Source organism: Embiotoca jacksoni, unplaced genomic scaffold (genome assembly GCF_022577435.1).
Source record: "Embiotoca jacksoni isolate LCO1_2020_lvr unplaced genomic scaffold, fEmbJac1.0.p SCAF_8, whole genome shotgun sequence".
Classification (NCBI taxonomy): domain Eukaryota; kingdom Metazoa; phylum Chordata; class Actinopteri; family Embiotocidae; genus Embiotoca; species Embiotoca jacksoni.
This window is the reverse complement of record NW_027185436.1, coordinates 6,235,157-6,252,482: the sequence shown is the minus strand read 5'-3', so window position 1 is coordinate 6,252,482 and position 17,326 is coordinate 6,235,157. Positions and strand designations below refer to the sequence as shown.

Below are 17,326 nucleotides of genomic sequence, written 5' to 3'. Positions count from 1 at the left end.
TCGTGTGGGTGTCAATACAGAAGTTATCTCGTAAACAGGGCCATGTTACACTTGGATTTTTGTGTAGAAAAAAACTCGTCATTGCCTTTATAACTTTATTCAGATTCAAGCACCACCCAAAGTGAAGCATAGACCAGCGGAGTGTGAGAGTGGAGCAAGTGGTACCAGAGAAAATATTCCGTCATGGGAACGCATGGATGCAGCTCAGCGCGCCTTGGTTTTGTCGTCTGTGGATATTTAGTGTTTTTCTGCGGGCTGCTTGTCCCCCAGGCTGAAGCGGGCTGCAGGGATAGGGAGAGCCCGAACTGCTGCACCGGCCGGAATAACGAATGTTTTGAGTACACCAAGAGAAAAACTGTGTGCTACTGTGATACCTACTGTCAGAAAACCAGGGACTGCTGCGAGGACTATCAGCGCGTGTGCCAAATATCTGGTGAGTTGCTCGCCATTGAAAATTGATTTTAAACAACTTTTGAGGCTTGCAAGATCAAACTATTGGACAGATTTGACGCCTGTACTGTAGATATTTTGTTTAGAGTACAACGGCGTCCTGCCCAGGGACGCCTGTTGTTCATTGTTGTCTAGTTTGGGGCAGGGATGGCTGGCATTGAGGTGACACGGAGACAGTGAGACATACTACACATAGCTGTCTTTAGTGCGCCCATTATGGCTGTTTGTTTTAAGTGACCACTTGTAGGGCTGCATAGAGAGGTATCTCCTGTCTCCCTGGTGTATTCATTTGAAAGCTAGTTGTATGTATGTGTGTTTAGGTTTGTAGTGTTGACCCTTGACCTTCACATCAAAGCTTTAAATTGCACAGCTGGGGCTTTCAGTAGCTGGAAAGTGGTGTGAGTGATCAAAACAAATTTAGAACAGGGGTTTTCTCTTCAATAAAGAAAAAAGGAGCTGCACTTTGAATCAAGCTCAAGGTGGATCGTTCATTAAATCCTTTAAATGTGAGTTTGGGTAACTTTTTCCTTCATCACCCTGGCTGCTGCTATATATGGACAAATGAGAGAATGGACACCATGGGAACACACTGCCAAAGATGGTCAGGATTACAGTAGAGCTGTGTCTGAGATGTGACAGACAGGAAACACTCTGACCTGTAACTGTGAGACAACTCTTACAGTATTTTGAAACAACTCCAGTTCACAAGGAGTGATTATCTGAGCATAGATACACTCAGAGTGCGACCCTCGTCTTAAGTGCAAAGTAACAAGCACTTGCAGGGTCAGTCAGTCCTGCAAGTCAAAGAGCACTTAAAATACTGCAGTGATCCCTCTATTTAAGCACATGTACATAGGGAACCTCTGTTTGAGTGCTGTATGTGTGCTGTGGTGTAAATGGCCTGCCTCATACACGGACGTGAGTCATTCACTTAAAGGTGTATAAAAAAAGTACTGAGATGGAGGTTGTAACGCACTTTATTAGACCTCAGTGTTTACCCCAAAGATAGCTGAAACACCTGTTAGTCCCTGTTTGACCACAACATACTGTAATACAGCCACTGTTTTTAAAGAGATGTCGTGTTTTTTACATTTTAATACATTTGCTAACAATTCAATAGAGAAATCAATCTGTATGTTATACAGACTTTACAGCCCTTTGATTCAAACCTGCTATTTGCAACTGTGGGCCATAAAATTAAAATTACCCAGACTTGTAAATGTAGATTGTTTATATTTGGTTTATAGAAGTAATCCATCTCCATAAACATGTCTGTTTTTATTTGAGTTAAAATGACTTCATTGTCATGTTTTCAAATATATTGCAGATGTTAAGTTGTAGAAATGTTTCGCTGTAATGAATGTGACTTTTAGACAGGTAAATAGTCCATAATACTCACAAACTTCAGCATTAAGCGCCATAAAATCTGTGCAGTAATTCTAAAATACTGTGATGATCTAACAGAGTCACCTTAAATAGGCAGTACTACCACACACACAAATACTGTTTGCACTTATAGATTCAACTTCCACACTGTTGGATGGATTGCGGGTGAAAAAAGAGGTTTCTTATAGGCTAATGAATACGCAATGTTAGTAAAAGCAGGGGTGTGGCAACCAGAAAACAAAAATTCACAACTCAGATTCAAATCTCTTCTTCTTTTTTTTTTTTTTAAGCCCGTATCAGTCATAGAGACATGTAGCAACAGTATTTACTATCCAGCAGCCAGCTGAGTAAAGTCCAGGCATCACCTCATCCATCCCATGTGTCTGCCAAGCTGAGAGTTAACAGAATAAACCGAGGAGAGCACCTCAGGTCTGCGTTGAGTCATCACCACACTGTTTAACAGCCTGTGGTCCCTCAGAGGTCGCAGCTGCCATGTGCCTCGCTTCACTCATGTGTCACGCCAGGATTTTTAGCAGAGTGAATCTCATGTGTTGCTCTGACAGCTGAATCCTGATGTGACAAAACAGTCACACGATGGTGCGGTGCGGGTGTTACAGGTTGGATAAGGTTTTCCAGATGAATGTGGTTACTCCACAGAGAAAAATTTATTTTCACGGGACTGTTTATAGAAAAATACTTGAATGGTGTGTGTTATTTTTACCATTGCACAGCCTCGACATTGATAAATCTGAGCATGAGAGAGATGTCAACTTGACCTTTGAACCCTGCATGGATCAGTAATCACTGACTGATGCTTGGAAAAACACCTTGACTTCCTCCCTGTGCAACCTGATCACCTTTACAGTATAAACACAGCATGGCTGGGCTCAGGTCCATCAAAGCGCCCTGATATTTTCCCACCCACATGACACTTTATCTAAACCTGATCCCACAGCGCTGCGACGCACCAAGGAGTTTGTCTGTGTACTGTCTGTCACACTCTGTAATTAACTCGTGTCAGCTGTAGCTGAGCAAAGAGCATGGAGTGGGTGACATCAGAGGAGAGACAGGGAAAAACAGCGCCCTGCCTGCACCACTTGGACACAAACACTTAAAGCTCTTCAGAGTGTGATACCCCTCTCCAGAGATCTCGTTCAAATGAAGCCTTTGGCAGGATTGTGTGTTGTGTGTAAACAGTGTGAAGGACACTCCACATACTATTTTACACGACTGATGAGCAATAGCAATCAGTGAGAAAGGTTGAGGGTTAGTGGTGGGATTTTTTTACAGGGAAAACATACAATACACTCATTGACACACATAGTAAAATAATTAAATGTGATGTACGATACAATTCTGGCCTCATTTTAATCCGCTTATAATGACAAGTGGCTCAGTAGATATTTTCTTTCTCCTCTTGTAAACAAAAATTACTTCCAAATGATTGACAGGTGTAGTATTTCTCTGAAACAGCGTACTCTCTGCACCATGTTCCACTCAGTGGCATGTTCTTCCAGGTTTCCCCACACTTTAAAAATGGAAAAACAAGGCTCTGGAAATCTCTGCAGATCAACTTCAAAAATCGGTTTCACTTTCTAACCCATGAATGAGTTACCGACTCGTACAGTCAGGCTTATAGTTTTAAAGCTACAAGTTAGTTTAATAGTTCTTGATGTTGAGTAGGTGATAAACCGCAAAATCTGATGGTTAGTCTCTGGCTTCCAGACTTGTATCGCAGCAAAAACTAAGATCTTACACATTTTTGTCTCGTTTGTTTTTACATATAAACAATGACAAATCCCTTAGAAATAAGTTTTATTTCTTAACACACTGTCTTCCGTTGTTAAAGAAGGCTACTTTTCATACATCATCTCAACTCCATTGCAAGTTTCCCTTTAAGATAACTACTCATTCCTCTTCATTGACCCTAAAGATCATACTGGCCCACAGGAGGCTGGATGGGGCAGCTCCTCTCCTCTCCTCCTGTGGCGTCTGGTAGTTCTCACATTAACAGGAAGACACAGTGTGGCCTCTGCCTCATCCTTCATCTGTCTCTCCTGCTGGCTCTTCTGCATTTCTTCCTTTCCTCCAGGGCACTGTACGTTGTCATGCCATGATGTTTGCTTCTTTCCACCAACGTTCACTCCCTCTTTTTCTTCCTCGCTTCCCACATGTTCTCTCTTTAACCTCAATGAGCGGGGAATGTTTTTACCCAGTTAGGCTGAAACAGGCCAGCTGTTTTTGGGACACACATCTCTTCTCCTGGCACTCGCATACTGCACGTACCCAAGATGCTGGTTGCAAATTTGAAGTTGTACATCTGGCCTCTTCATGACGAGCCAATACATGTTCCATTTTCAACTTGAAGCGTGTTGCCATGTTTTAAAGGAACTATTTTTTCAGTAGAACGCTGATGCAAGAAAAAAACTGCGAGGTCGTAGAGCACCCACAGAAACAGGGACACATTTCAGTGCTATCAAACTGTGGCAGAAAAATCCAGCCAGATCCACGTTCCCTGATGCCGTGTTTTTTTTCTCCTTGTGTCGCAATTCATTATGAAGCTGTTGACGCCAAAACATATTTCAGCTCAGGCAGAGGACGTCAGCTTCGTGAACGCTCCTTCAGTGTGGCCCATGATGCATCCGAGACTACCTTTGAATGTGGTCTACGCAGATGTCCTGGATGTGTTCACACATTTACTTTCTACTGACTATTTGTGATCCGATCACCTAGGATGGATGCTCACGCCAGGTGTGAACGGTGCTCTCTCACACATGATGCTACAGATGAATGATTGATTTGGCTGAACCAGCCCTTTACGAACAGTTGCAAATACATTTTGCTGGCATTATTAACCAAAGAGAGTAAGTCCTATTAACTGTAGTGGCACAAATTTTTTTTGCTATCATTAGCAAATAGCTCCTAGCATGGCATGCTAGTTAACAGTGAGCAAAACATAAACTTGAGTCACAAAACTGAATTTTTTTTTTTTCCCCTTAAATTATTTTGTCTAACTCACAATGTTGGCAGGCACATCAAGTCTGTCCACAGTTTTCAAATAAAGCTTTCCAACCGTTGATCTTTTAATTGATCAAATTAAAATGTCCAGTTGTTTTTATGTCAAACCTGAAGCAAGGCCCAAACTTACACATCTTTGTTTAAGCTTTAATTCTTAACATTACCACTAGTCTATGAATTACTCTGAAGCAAAGTTCAATGTGTCTTGAAAGATGTCTTCGAAGTAAAAGCGGTGAACCTTTTGTTTAATTTCTTTCTCTTCTTCTTTCCCTCTGCTTTCTTGTTTTATTGTTAATGAGAAGTGAATTCAGAATTCAAAAATAATGTTTCTTTGTATTTGTGTAGTGTTGTGAGGCCAATCAGTGCAAACTCTGCAGACAGAAAATCTGTCTCAGCTGTGTTTGTAATGAATCCTTTTAATTGGTCGGTTTGTTTGGCTCCCCATTTCAAGGTGTCTACAGGAAACATTTACGTGCTACCATGTTATTAGGGCCCAGTCCCGTGTCCTTCATGCTCATTAACAGGCTTGTGGTCCTCGCTCGTGTTGCCGAACATTATAAGGCTTGTCTGATGGGACCAGGGCCCAGCTCTCTGCAGGGGAGGCAGGGTGACTGCGGAGGTTTGGAGGTGCAATGGTCCTCCAGAGCAGCTGGACATCTGGGTCCCATCAGAGAAGAGATGGGGGGCGGACGGAGGGGGAGGGGGAGTGAAAAAGAGGACCAAGAAAAAAAAAAGAGAGGGACAGATGGGGGAGAAAGAACAAGGAGAGTGCGGGACACAGCGATAAAGGGAGAGGAAGATAAAGCAAATTGGGCGGGCAGGTCTGATAACTCTTTTGTTATGAAACCCTAAAATGGAAGCACAATTCAGGGCGAGTGAAAGGAAGAGCAAAGGAATGCCAGTGTGAAAGCTAGATAGCACGCTATTATCTCACTGACACAAGAGGGACTAGAGATTGGCTGAAAAGTGAGGAGATAAAAGCGCTGATCTTGGATACATATTCAGAGGTTTGTTTCAGTTGGAGGTGTCTGAAGCTCTGCTAACTGCCAGGAAAATTAACCGTCCTGCCACAAACTCTATCCGAGCAAACTGCTATTACTCCCAATGACGGTTTTTAATTATAGCTGCATTGTAAAAACATTCCTCTCTACAGCTGTCATGTGTGTAACAGTGGTCTGATCAGGTGTTGGACAGTAACCACAGGAACCTGTTATCAGCGTTGTACTTTGATGTTACTAAATCATTAAGAAAGAACTGCAGAAATCTTTAATGTTAAATAACAAAAATGTATTTATTTGGGCAGAAACATTTGCCGCTCATTCACAATAAGAAGCTAATCAAGACTTTAAATGTCTTAAAAGTTTATCAGATTTTATCGGTTTTGTGTCAAGGTTCACTTTAACATTTCCTCCCATACAAAAGATTAGAGAACACATCTAATATGGAGATAAACAATGTCTCTCTTTCTCTCTCTTAAAGATGTCTTCATTGAGGGAACACTTTGTAAAAATATCAGTTTATCAAAAAGACAGAGGCTGAACATCCTGGCAACAAGCACCATTTGTTTCCTGCATTGGGGTCAGAGGTCAGAGGTGGTGACATGCTTTCCAAGAGGGGACTTTCTCGTCAGCAAGGGAAACAGGGGACAACGGCGTCTGTGTGGGGTTAGCTCTGTCAGACTGACAGCAGGGTTATCTTGTGGGTGGTGGGATCGCTGCATTGGTGGTACCAGAGGCTGACTTGGGGACCACCACAGTTTGGTAATTGCCTTCTGACCCCTGGTGGCCCGGGGTCAACAGGCCGAGACTTCCAGACAGGGCCTTAGTCCTGTTTGTGTGTATGTCGGTGTCGATCAGAGGGATAATAGCACTGTTTCCCCCTCGGGTCCGGGAACTCACCGACCCTATCGGTTTCACCGCACACCCTCTGCAGTAAAGACCTCAAGTGCCCTGCTTGCTTTTAGTTTTTCCCTCTCTGAGAAAGGAAAACAGCAACATGAAGTGCCCCGTGAACGTCAGAGGATGTAGAAGAGGGGAGGAAAGGAAAGCCGACAGGAGCGAGGATAAGAAGAGGTGGGGGAGGCGGGAGTAGGAAGTTGATATGGTGTCTGATTCCATCACGCCCTTCAGTATCTCTCAAGAAAGCTCATGTCTCTCAGCAAGTTTACAGAGGGAAACGTGAATGTGTGTGTGTTTTAGGGTGGAACAAGCCCAATGGGAGGGTTTATCTGACAGATATTGTTTTCTGTGTGTGTGTGTGTGTGTGTGTGTGTGTGTGTGTGTGTGTGTGTGTGTGTGTGTGTGTGTGTGTGTGTGGTGATCTGGGAAAGGCGAGTGTCAGGTGGGCAGCACTAATGTGCAGGAATGCAGAGATTCCACAGTGGCTTTGTGGATCGGCTGTGTCACTGAGGCGGCCGGCCTCCCTCCAAAACCCCAATAGGACCATGGGAATGAACCAAACAGGCGGCACCTTGAAAGCTCTCTCTCTCTCTCTCTCTCTCTCTCTCTCTCTCTCTCTCTCTCTCTCTCTTATACTCCTGTTCACACACACATACTTATTCACTCACAGCATTGTGCTGTGGATTGTGTGTGCATTATAAAGATTGGTGAGGTAGATCAGATGGTGAGAGGGAGGATTAGATTCAGTTATGGTATATTTATCCACTCCTTCCCTATAATTTGACCTTCAAGCTGTGTGCACCTGCTCTCATTGTATTCAACCTTTATTGTCCACAATGAAAAAAAGAAGCTCGATATCAGGCACCATGAGAAAAATATTGCGGTGTCAAAGTGCATGTTTGCATTTATTAATTTCAGTGTGGGCATCTGAGTTCCTCTCTCCTCTTTGTTTATGTGTTTATGAAGTGTACGCTTCCTCCTCAAAACAAGCCTATTAAATGTCTGCCACTATTAAATCTCTGTGTTGGACAAGGCTTGATTACTGCTGGAGTCGCTTGCCTTTGATCAGAGCAGCCATCTAGGTAGTACAGCTTCCTTCTAGCCTGATGTAATTGCCTAATCAGCCCACTGAATGGTAAGCCTGATTGCTGTTGCTGCTGTGTTTATGCGGTGCGCTGAGTTCATGGGTGTGTGTGTGTGTGCGTGTGTGTGTGCGTGTGTGTGTGTGTGTGTGTGTGTGTGTGTGTGTGTGTGTGTGTGTGTGTGTGATGAAGTGTGGGCTTGAGAGAAACCAGAGAGAACAGGATGCAAAATTAGCCTCTTATTTAAATGGCCCCCACACATGTGACCTGGGTCGCAGACTTCCTGAGTCCGGGGGTTTAGCTGATCTGACATTAGTCGATGTTAATGACCCAGTCACTTACTGCCACCTGCCCACCTGAGTAAATGCTCAGTGCAACATTATTAAAGTTTATATCAGGGTGTGTGCTGCAGCTCACACTTTAAGCCATATAATTAGCAAAGATTAGGGGAATGTTTACAACTTCTGGGTGGAAGATCAATTCAAGTTCCAGGTTTTAACCTCTTGTAGGCTCGTTCACACCTTTAGGGTTGTTCAGGTCACATGTCAGACCTGGATGAGAAGTGAAACGTCTTCAAGGAACTTAAAAAAGTCCAGTTGCTTTGGATAACACTTAAATTGTGACCTGGATGACTGAAAATCTTCACTGACAGTTTGCCTCTTATTTTTCTTTCCTTCACCTTCACTGTCTGTAACAGCCTAAACAAACCCAAAACAATAAGACCACATCTCTTCTTTTGTATTTCTTTACTTGGCTCCTGCATGCTTTCGCTGATCTCTGTATCTTCCTGCCTCCCTAGCAGCCATTGACTGTGTGGTGGGATCATGGGGCCCGTGGTCATCGTGCACGTCTCCATGTGGCATTGGCAGCACGGAGAGGAGTCGCCAGGTATCTGTTCCCCCTAGAAACGGAGGCACGCCCTGCCCGGACCTCAAACAACGTCGAGGATGCTTTGGAAACAACTCCATATGCAGCACTGCGAAAGGTGAGAACCTGACTTTTTCTGTGCACCTCTGTGTGCGAGCATTGCGGCATGCACATCCTCCTGCTCTGAACTATGTTACATATCAGTTTGGTGTTTCGGTATTCTCTGGGGGGCCTCTAACTGGTTTACTGTAAGCAACACATCTGTTCTGAAGCCTTATTTCCAGCTGCACTATTTCAACACCTCTGTTATGCTCTTTACAGTTGAATAACTTCCCCAATAGTAAAAAAAACAAAACAAAAGACAGATTTTCCAAGATTTCCAAGGAACACTGAGTACCACTGCACTACACCTTGAGTCATTTAATTCTGTGAGTTGTTTTGAGTCAAGGATGAGCTGCTACAGATGAAATGTGAGATGTGTAAATTGAGATGATCTCCAATGGAAACATGAGCTTATCTACTATATGTTTCTCCTTTCTATCCCCACGCCTGACTTCCAGAGGTGGCAAAGATCCTGCCTGATTCTTTCAAGAGGAACTTCAAAGACCCTTGGAGGCGACCACACATGCTGATGAAGGAGGAGAAGGCCAGGTAAGGCCTCCATTAACAGGCTGCGAGCCACCAACTCTGTTTTCATCTGCAGTGAGGGGGTAATTACAGCTGAAGTGTGGAGCGTTGAATGATAACGTCTTGGGTACTTTACTTGAGATTTTTCAGACTGTAGAGCTGTATCCATGCATGTCTTTAAAAACACAGCTCAACTGCAATTATACAAACAACAGCTCTGTTTTCTTGTCAGCAAATATTTCACATGAGAGAGCGATCAAATGCAGCTCACTTGGGCATGAACCTCTTTTGCTCTATCTACAAAGGTCCAAGGCTGCTGGATTTCAAATCAGATTTTTTCTTAGTTTGTACTTAACTAAAGGTCACTTTAAGATCAACTTTGTGCTCCAAAAGATTAAAGAATACAGACCGAGGCCAAGGTTGCCATGGCATGCAAACCCTTGAAATTGCTTTGACTGTGTAACACAAACTCTGTCATTGAATATTTGCATCATGAGCTGACCTTTACTGATAAGGCAACCATAATCCAAGTAAAAGGCAAACCCTCCCTGCGTAGATGTCATCTTTGATCTGCGTTGATTGCAGATGTTCTCAGAGCTGGAAAAATCAGAGACAAAGGAGTGAGATCGTGGCTTGTTTCCTGACAGCCCGTAGCCTCTCACACTGATTAAAATGGACATCGGATCCTTTTGTTTTGACTGAAATACAAGACATCGGGGGAACTGGAAGCACATTACTCATTATGATGGATTCAGCATGAATCACATAGAGTGAGGGTGATTTCACACAGACATCTGGTGTATTGATGGCTCTGTCATGGAAATTGACCTCAGTAACGAGGGGTTAACAGTGACATGAAATGACGGTCAGAAGTCGACTTTGGATCTCTACTTATATCTGTAAAATGATGAGGCTATTGTACGGTTCTTATTTGACTTATAGAGGCTAAACACAAACCTGCGTTAATATCTTTAAGGAATCCGTAAGATGCATTTTTGTGGAATGAACATGGATTTGTAGCATTTCAGATTAGGTTTTGCACCATGGACAAGTTCAATCCTTAATAAGTGAGGAAACAAAGTAAGGAAATCCCACTACAGCAATTGCATGTGTGCATTTACAATACCACATGTGTTAGAGCCTCATTACACTGCTCATTCCAGACATTTCAGGTCTTAAATATTCCCAGAGGTGTATGCTAATGAAAATTCCAAACAGTGCTCAACTCTGATAATGCTGCTTATTCACATTTACCCTTCTAGCAAAGCCTTTAAAATGTAATTAAATCAGAGCTGGGTAATGACATTATGCCTTTAATAAATGTAGTAATATTACTGGCAAATGAGAGAAAAAAATGACACTGAAGTTTTATGTTTTGTTTCACAAACCACCCCACTGGGGATGGTGTTTTGTCACAGCAGACTGAATCCGAGACAAAATAAATAGTGCAGTGAAGTTCAAAGTGTCTGCCCGGGGACACAGCGATCAGAAAAGACAAGAATTTATTGTTGTTTCCATTGTGCAGACTGAGCTGAGCTGATATTAGTGCAGGTGACCATGACACTGCTGGATCACCTTCAAATGGAGCCAATCTCTTAACCGCACATTTGTATTTTGTCTGGTTGCAGTAACTTGCTGGGTTGGATTGCCACTTGACTTTCATCCTTCCAGTCAAATTGGATTGTTTTAGGGGAGGGAAGAAAAAGGAGGCCTTTTTGGGGAGTGCTTAAACCTGGCCTGTGTCTCTGTGCCTTTATCTGGACATTTTCCATTTGTACTAGCACAAGTGAGTGAATAATTCAACAGTCCAAAGAACAAAATATTAGATACTGAGCTTTGAGCACCCATCTATAGGTTTACAGGTTTGATAAGCAAATGTTAGTGAAATGGAGTCAACTAATTTCTTTTCTCTCCTTTCTTTGCTCTGTGCTTGCAGTTACTGTGTGTACCTGCGGGTGAAACAGGCCAGTGCAGTGTGTAAACTCAAACTGTGGAGTGCTCAGCTGGTGAGAGAGAGACTGATCTGTGCAGAGTGTCAGAGTGATGCCATGTCGAAGTCAGATCGCTGTGGAGGCGACGGCCTGGAGAGCACCAGGTAAATCAAAAAAGTGAAATATAACTACAGATTTGTTCATCCAATAAACCGCTGACAGTTTTGAATTTAGTGGAGTGGGCTTGTGTCACTTATAATTTATATCCCCCTCTATCAGCAACCTTAAAGCAACCAATGAATATAGCATGTTTAATGTCTCTGCATGCAGTTTAAAGTTGCAATATGTTGAATGATGACTTTAGTTTAGAATATATGAATATATAAATTAGCATACCATACCAGTTTGACTGGGTGCTGATATATGAAGAATTTCCTTTGTGTTAAAACAGAGCTCCTAATTGACCCCGTAGACAAAAATAAATTGAGCGCACCATTCATTAAAATACAGAGCTATTTAAAGCATTCATTAGGTGCCTTAAACCGGATATTCGGGAAAAAAAATAGTTCCCCCGAAGTTTCTGTGACTTTATAACCTAGCCACATATCTCTGGGTATTAATGTAAGGCATTTTCAATAATATCCATTCTCTGAAAACATTAAACCTGCAGAGCGAAACATTTGTCTCCCCCTACTGTCGGAGAGAGTAATTACAAAAACACTGTCGACACGTGCTTTCGTCATAGGCTACGCCGTAGCCTGCTCTGTCGCTACTGTTTCACCTATATAACAGTAGACCAATTGTGGATCAATGAAATAACAGGTGTTGTAACCCCCACGAAATGGCTCGTTTCACTATCACAATTTGGTGTGCTAGCATTTGGAAAGTCTGGATGAGCTGCCCGACTGAAGTATTTTATCCCTGTTCAAGTTAGCCGTTTCCGTAAGTTTTTAGTACACGTGAGTGTGACCGGGCGGGGCAGCGGTGAGGTGGTTAGCATGGTCGCCTCAGCGAAAAGGTTCTGGGTTCGAATCCGGGCCTCCAGTGGATTTTGCGTGTTCTCCCTGTGCCTGCCTGGGTTCCCTCCGGGTTCTCCAGCTTCCTCCCACCATCCAGAAACATGCATCTCAGTTTAGTTGGTGATTCTACAAATTTTGAATGAGAGTGTGAATGGTCTTTGTTTCTGTCTGTCTTTGTGTTGGCCCTGTGATAGACTGGCAACCTGTCCAGGGTGAATCCTGGCTTCGCCCAAAGTGAGCCTCATAAACTCTGGGTAGTGTGAAATACAAAGAGATTTATCTGGCAGTGGTGGGTTTAATTGGCATTGTGTGAACTTTTTTAGCAATCGTTTGAATGTAACATTTCTATGTAAAAGTCCTACACTAGGTTTAAAGTCACCACCTTATGTGACCTGAAAGCATCAGCAGAAAGCATTTACATCAGTTTTCACATAGGTGTCTAATTGTTTCTGCATATGAAAACATATACCATCCAAATATCTTGAAATATATCATACTTAATTAAAAAACAAAACAAAAACTTTTTTTTTTTTTTTTTTGGTCCCTTCTTCTCCAGAACGTTCTGGGCAGCAGCTTCAGTCCCGGGCTGTCATGGCTCCTGGGTACGAGAGTCGTCTTCTGAGCGCTGCCGGTGTCCTCCCTACTCTGTGCTCTTTGTTTGAGCCGATATGCAACCTCCAGACAGCCGTAAGCGGGGACAAGAGTTCCCTCAGAGCCTCATGCTAAACCTGGAGAGCTCTGCCAGCCAAGCCAGACCCTCCGATCCAGACGACTGGATGGGTAACTCAAGGAGATCAGCTGCATCCTGCCACTTTTTCCTTTCACCTCATGCTCTGTACTGTATACACTATTACTAAGCACACACAAATTCTTGCATTTAACTTCAGATTTTACAGCCACGTTATGTACTTTTCTCCTCCAAAGCACAGCAAACATCTATATGCCTTTTTACCTCTGAATCTTTGCTATCTACCTCCATCAATGCAAGTGCATTTGCTAATGCATAATGTATAAATATATAAATATATTATTTTGCTTTATACATTTTCTACTTATGATTGTTTATGTGTAATGTGTATGTGTCTATATAGCTACACTTATTTGTATTCAACAGTTTAAAAATCAAACAGCAGTTGCTGCAACCAGTTTAAGCCCCAATCCAAAGAGTCCTAAATCATCCGCGGGTTGGAGATGCTACAAACTTGTTCATCCAAGTTGTATCCATTGCTTTGAGTCAATATATCTATGTTCTACAGTTTTGTCCCCATTAGTACTTCTTTTCAACAAAAACATTGATACCAGCAAGTGAAGTTGAATATCAGGTATTGATTCTCAGGTGCTTAGATTTGTGTCCTTGTCTCTCATCAAGCTTCCTCTTTCATGTCTGCCTCTTCTGATGGTCAGTCACTGATGATTTTAAAGTGACTCACAGCTGAAATCAATCCCATCTGTTTAGACCTAATAATGCTGAAGAGAAAAAGGAGCCATAAAAGAGAATTTCACTTTGGTTCTCTCTGTCCTCTGTGTCCAAGATTGAAAAAAAAAAAAGGCTTCATGACTGTTTACGCTCATTGCCTGCCCTGCCCACATGGGACTTTTATCAGCAGACTATCATCCACTATAAATATCACAGACAGCCAAGTTACTCCCCTTATTAATTAACAGAATCTCCTCCATACACTTCCCACACCTCCTTGATTTGTATTTACTTTTCCTCTCTGTTGTTGTTGTCTCTACAGACTTGGTATTTTCTTTAAAAGAAATTCCAGATGAACCGCTGCCTTACCTTAAAGAGGACCTATTATGCGTTTCCCTATTTTGCCATACATATAAATATAGTAACCACATCAGATGTCTTTAAACGTGGGCAAAGTTTCAAACAATGACATTGATGCAATTCCTTCGAGAATAAAGTTCATGTAAGGTTTCAGACAGCTCTTAGTCTGACATAGACAGACTTATCTCCACTGTGCCGTGCCAGCGCTGGAGAATGGTCTGGCTGCACTCAGGCATTATTCTGCTGTAGCTGAACAAATGTTCTGGCTTGTTTGTATTTCATGAAATCAGTTACAATTGTACTGAGCAGCACAAAGCCAAAACTGCAGTGATGGTGCCCCTACAAAATAGTGTCGGGGGAACCTGTTTTGAATTTGCACTATTGCATGAGGGGAGGTGAACCCTGGCACTCGAATGGCTAAATCCCAAAAGACTAAAAAGAGCCAAGCAGGCTTCTCATATTGCACGATCCAAATGTTTGTCAAAACTTGCCATTTCCAGAGAAAGGGATTTTTAAAATAGTAACACACAGATAGCAGAAGGGGAGGAGAATGTCGACTGAAATAATCATCCAATTTATACCAGCATCCTACATCCGGTGAGTCAGACTAGACTGCTCCTGACACTTGTTTTGCAATCAGCCTACGTCATCTCGTTGAAAATCTTTGCACATATAGTCATCAGTTCCAGGCACAGCGTGCCCCCAAGTACAGAACAACGATACAGAAACAACAGAGTAACTTTTCACTACCTATAGAACATTTTTTATGTCATGGCTTATGATTAAATCTATCGTTTTGTCACAAAATAAGCAAGGGAAGACCGTAATATTTACCAAACAGAGACACTATAATCTTTGGTGCTGCCGATGTTCGTCCTTTCTCATGTCCTGCATTGATACAAGAAAACAACAACTTGATAATGAGCATAATAGGTCCCCTTTAATCACAGGAATCAGGTAGCTGTCTCAGTTCATCTTGCCACATCTCTTTTACTGCCGGTTTAAGAAGAGGACAGGTGAATTCACAGTAAAGAGCTTTTACTGGGAAGGAGAAAGCTGTTACTTTCTCTTTCTCTCACATGTCTGCGTTTGTGTGTTTATTTATTATAAAACAAGTGATGATCCTATTAGTGCAGCACAGCATACTCTGTACACTGTCCATTAGTGAAAATAAACAACTATACTGTCATCTCTCCCACTCCCATATATTCCTGATTTCATTGCATCATTGCATTCAGATTAAAAAAAAAACCTTGGAACCGGTTTTACCTTACACAACCCACCACTCACATTTCTGACTTCTCCCTTTTGCAACAACCACTATGCGCATAAGTATATCCCTCCATTTGACCAGTATTTACATGCAGCATTTCATAGTTAAAAGAACAGCCCTGTCTAACACATGTAACATAATGCAAACATGTACCCATTAACATATTTTTGCTGCATTCTTGACATTTCTGCCTGGTGCGTAAATGGGAAGACGACAAGCGAAATGACAACTGATGTGTATAATTATGTTTTTGAGCTACATTCTCCAGAAATATGGGGTTTGTTTTTGTGATGTAACTGCCAGAGATGATGTGTGAACAGACAAAACACGAGGCCTGAGATACTGACCAGCTTACATCATGTGTAAGTACATCTTCTACTGGTATTTGCTTTGGTTTAGAACACGTAATACTGAATTTGAAAGCTAGTTTGCCTCCTCTTTTATGTGATATATGGACTAGTTAACTGAACATGGAGGAGGGGATGTTTGAACTTTGAGCCTGACAATTAAAGGTTGAAGCTCTCTATGTTTATCAAAGTAATGCTGCTTGTCATCACTGGTAGTTTGCCAACTGCATGTCTCATATATCAATTGCTCTCCATATGTCTTGTTTTGTTCACAAAATCATTGATGCTTTGCATATGCCACCGTTTTAGACATTGTTGGCAAAATATCCCAAGTTATTCATAAATGAAGTGCCTTTTTGTTCGTTTGGAAGATTAAAATGTCCAACACTTGACAGCTGTAAACTCCACATTAGCCTTCAGTAGTCATCATTTGTCATGAGAAGTGCATCTAAAGGGCTTTTTAAAAAGTGAAAGGATCAAACAAATGAACTCATAAAATGTTATTCCTGTAAGAGTGATTCATACGTGGCTACTTTCATATGTTTTATCTCAGAGGCACTTAAACTTCACCTCCATTTATCTCTCCAGCCGCCCTCCCACATTTCTCTCCTCCCTCCTTCCTCTCCCCAGCTCTCTGCCAAACTCCCCATCGTCAGCACAACTCTTTATTTTGTCTTACTACAACAGTGGCAATAGAGTGCTGTCAGCCTGACCGTCCGTCCCCTCTGCTGCCCTGCCTCTGCTGCTAACCCGCTTTCCAAAGGGCAGGAAGGCCCGTCTCTGGCCCAGTGCCTGATGGGCTCCGACAGCAGTGTGTTCTGGGATTACGGCTGCTGAAAAGGGGGGCATTCCAGCACTGGCGGCTTTTGTCGCAGCACGGCCACTGTTTGCTTTTGACAAGACAGCTGTTCAAAGCCCTCCCGGCCCCCATTTATGGTGTGAAGGGAAAGAACCCAGAGGTGACTTCCGTTTACTGGTGGTGTCGGTGGATGAGCGGTGCCACCTCAACCTGAGGTCCCTTCTTCAGCATATTTATCTAAAGCCGCAGCCTAACTGTATTAATGCATTACACTTTCCTCACATTTAATTTATTAAGGCCCAAAAAGTCAAACTTTGAGAAACACCTGCCCCGCAGCTACGAGAATATTAGTTCCAGTTAGTTTTGAAGTTTCACAAAGTGCTTTTCTTTTGTCCACCTAATCAAAAGTAATTTCTCTGCTTGTCTCCTCAAACCTGCTCCAAATGATGCTGCAGTTACCTCACACTTGAAGTTCCCATTTACCTTGTTTGCTTATTTGTGTGCTTTACACCTGATGTGGAAGAGAAGTACCACAAATACACCTTTTAGTTCAGACATGCAGGGGCCTCCCTCAGCTCAGGGCACTGGGCAGCCGGTCCCCCCACCTGTGTCACCCCAATAAGGTTGTGTAAGGCGTGGTACTGTAATTAGCAAGTCATCCTAATGAATGCTTGTTGCTTCTGTAGAAGCAGCTGGTCCAACACAGAGGAATGATAATGAATGGACACCTCCACGAGGGCCTGAGCAACACACAGCAACACAGATGGTACACAGCACAGCCACTGCAGTAAACACTCACACACCCTCAGTTGATGATATTAGAAGAAAAATCTGTGTTGTTTTTAGGAATTG

The 17,326-nt window shown here is 42.6% G+C and overlaps 1 protein-coding gene across 1 annotated transcript; it reads left to right on the top strand.

The window, feature by feature from the left end:
* Positions 1-37: 37 nt before the first annotated feature.
* Positions 38-13,257, top strand: LOC138191763 (somatomedin-B and thrombospondin type-1 domain-containing protein). Its single transcript, XM_069138751.1, has 5 exons — positions 38-433; positions 8,634-8,819; positions 9,262-9,352; positions 11,265-11,423; positions 12,835-13,257. The coding sequence occupies exons 1-5, from the start codon at positions 184-186 to the stop codon at positions 12,938-12,940; spliced, it is 792 nt and encodes a 263-aa protein (XP_068994852.1). The 5' UTR covers positions 38-183; the 3' UTR covers positions 12,941-13,257.
* The last annotated feature ends 4,069 nt before the right edge of the window (positions 13,258-17,326 follow it).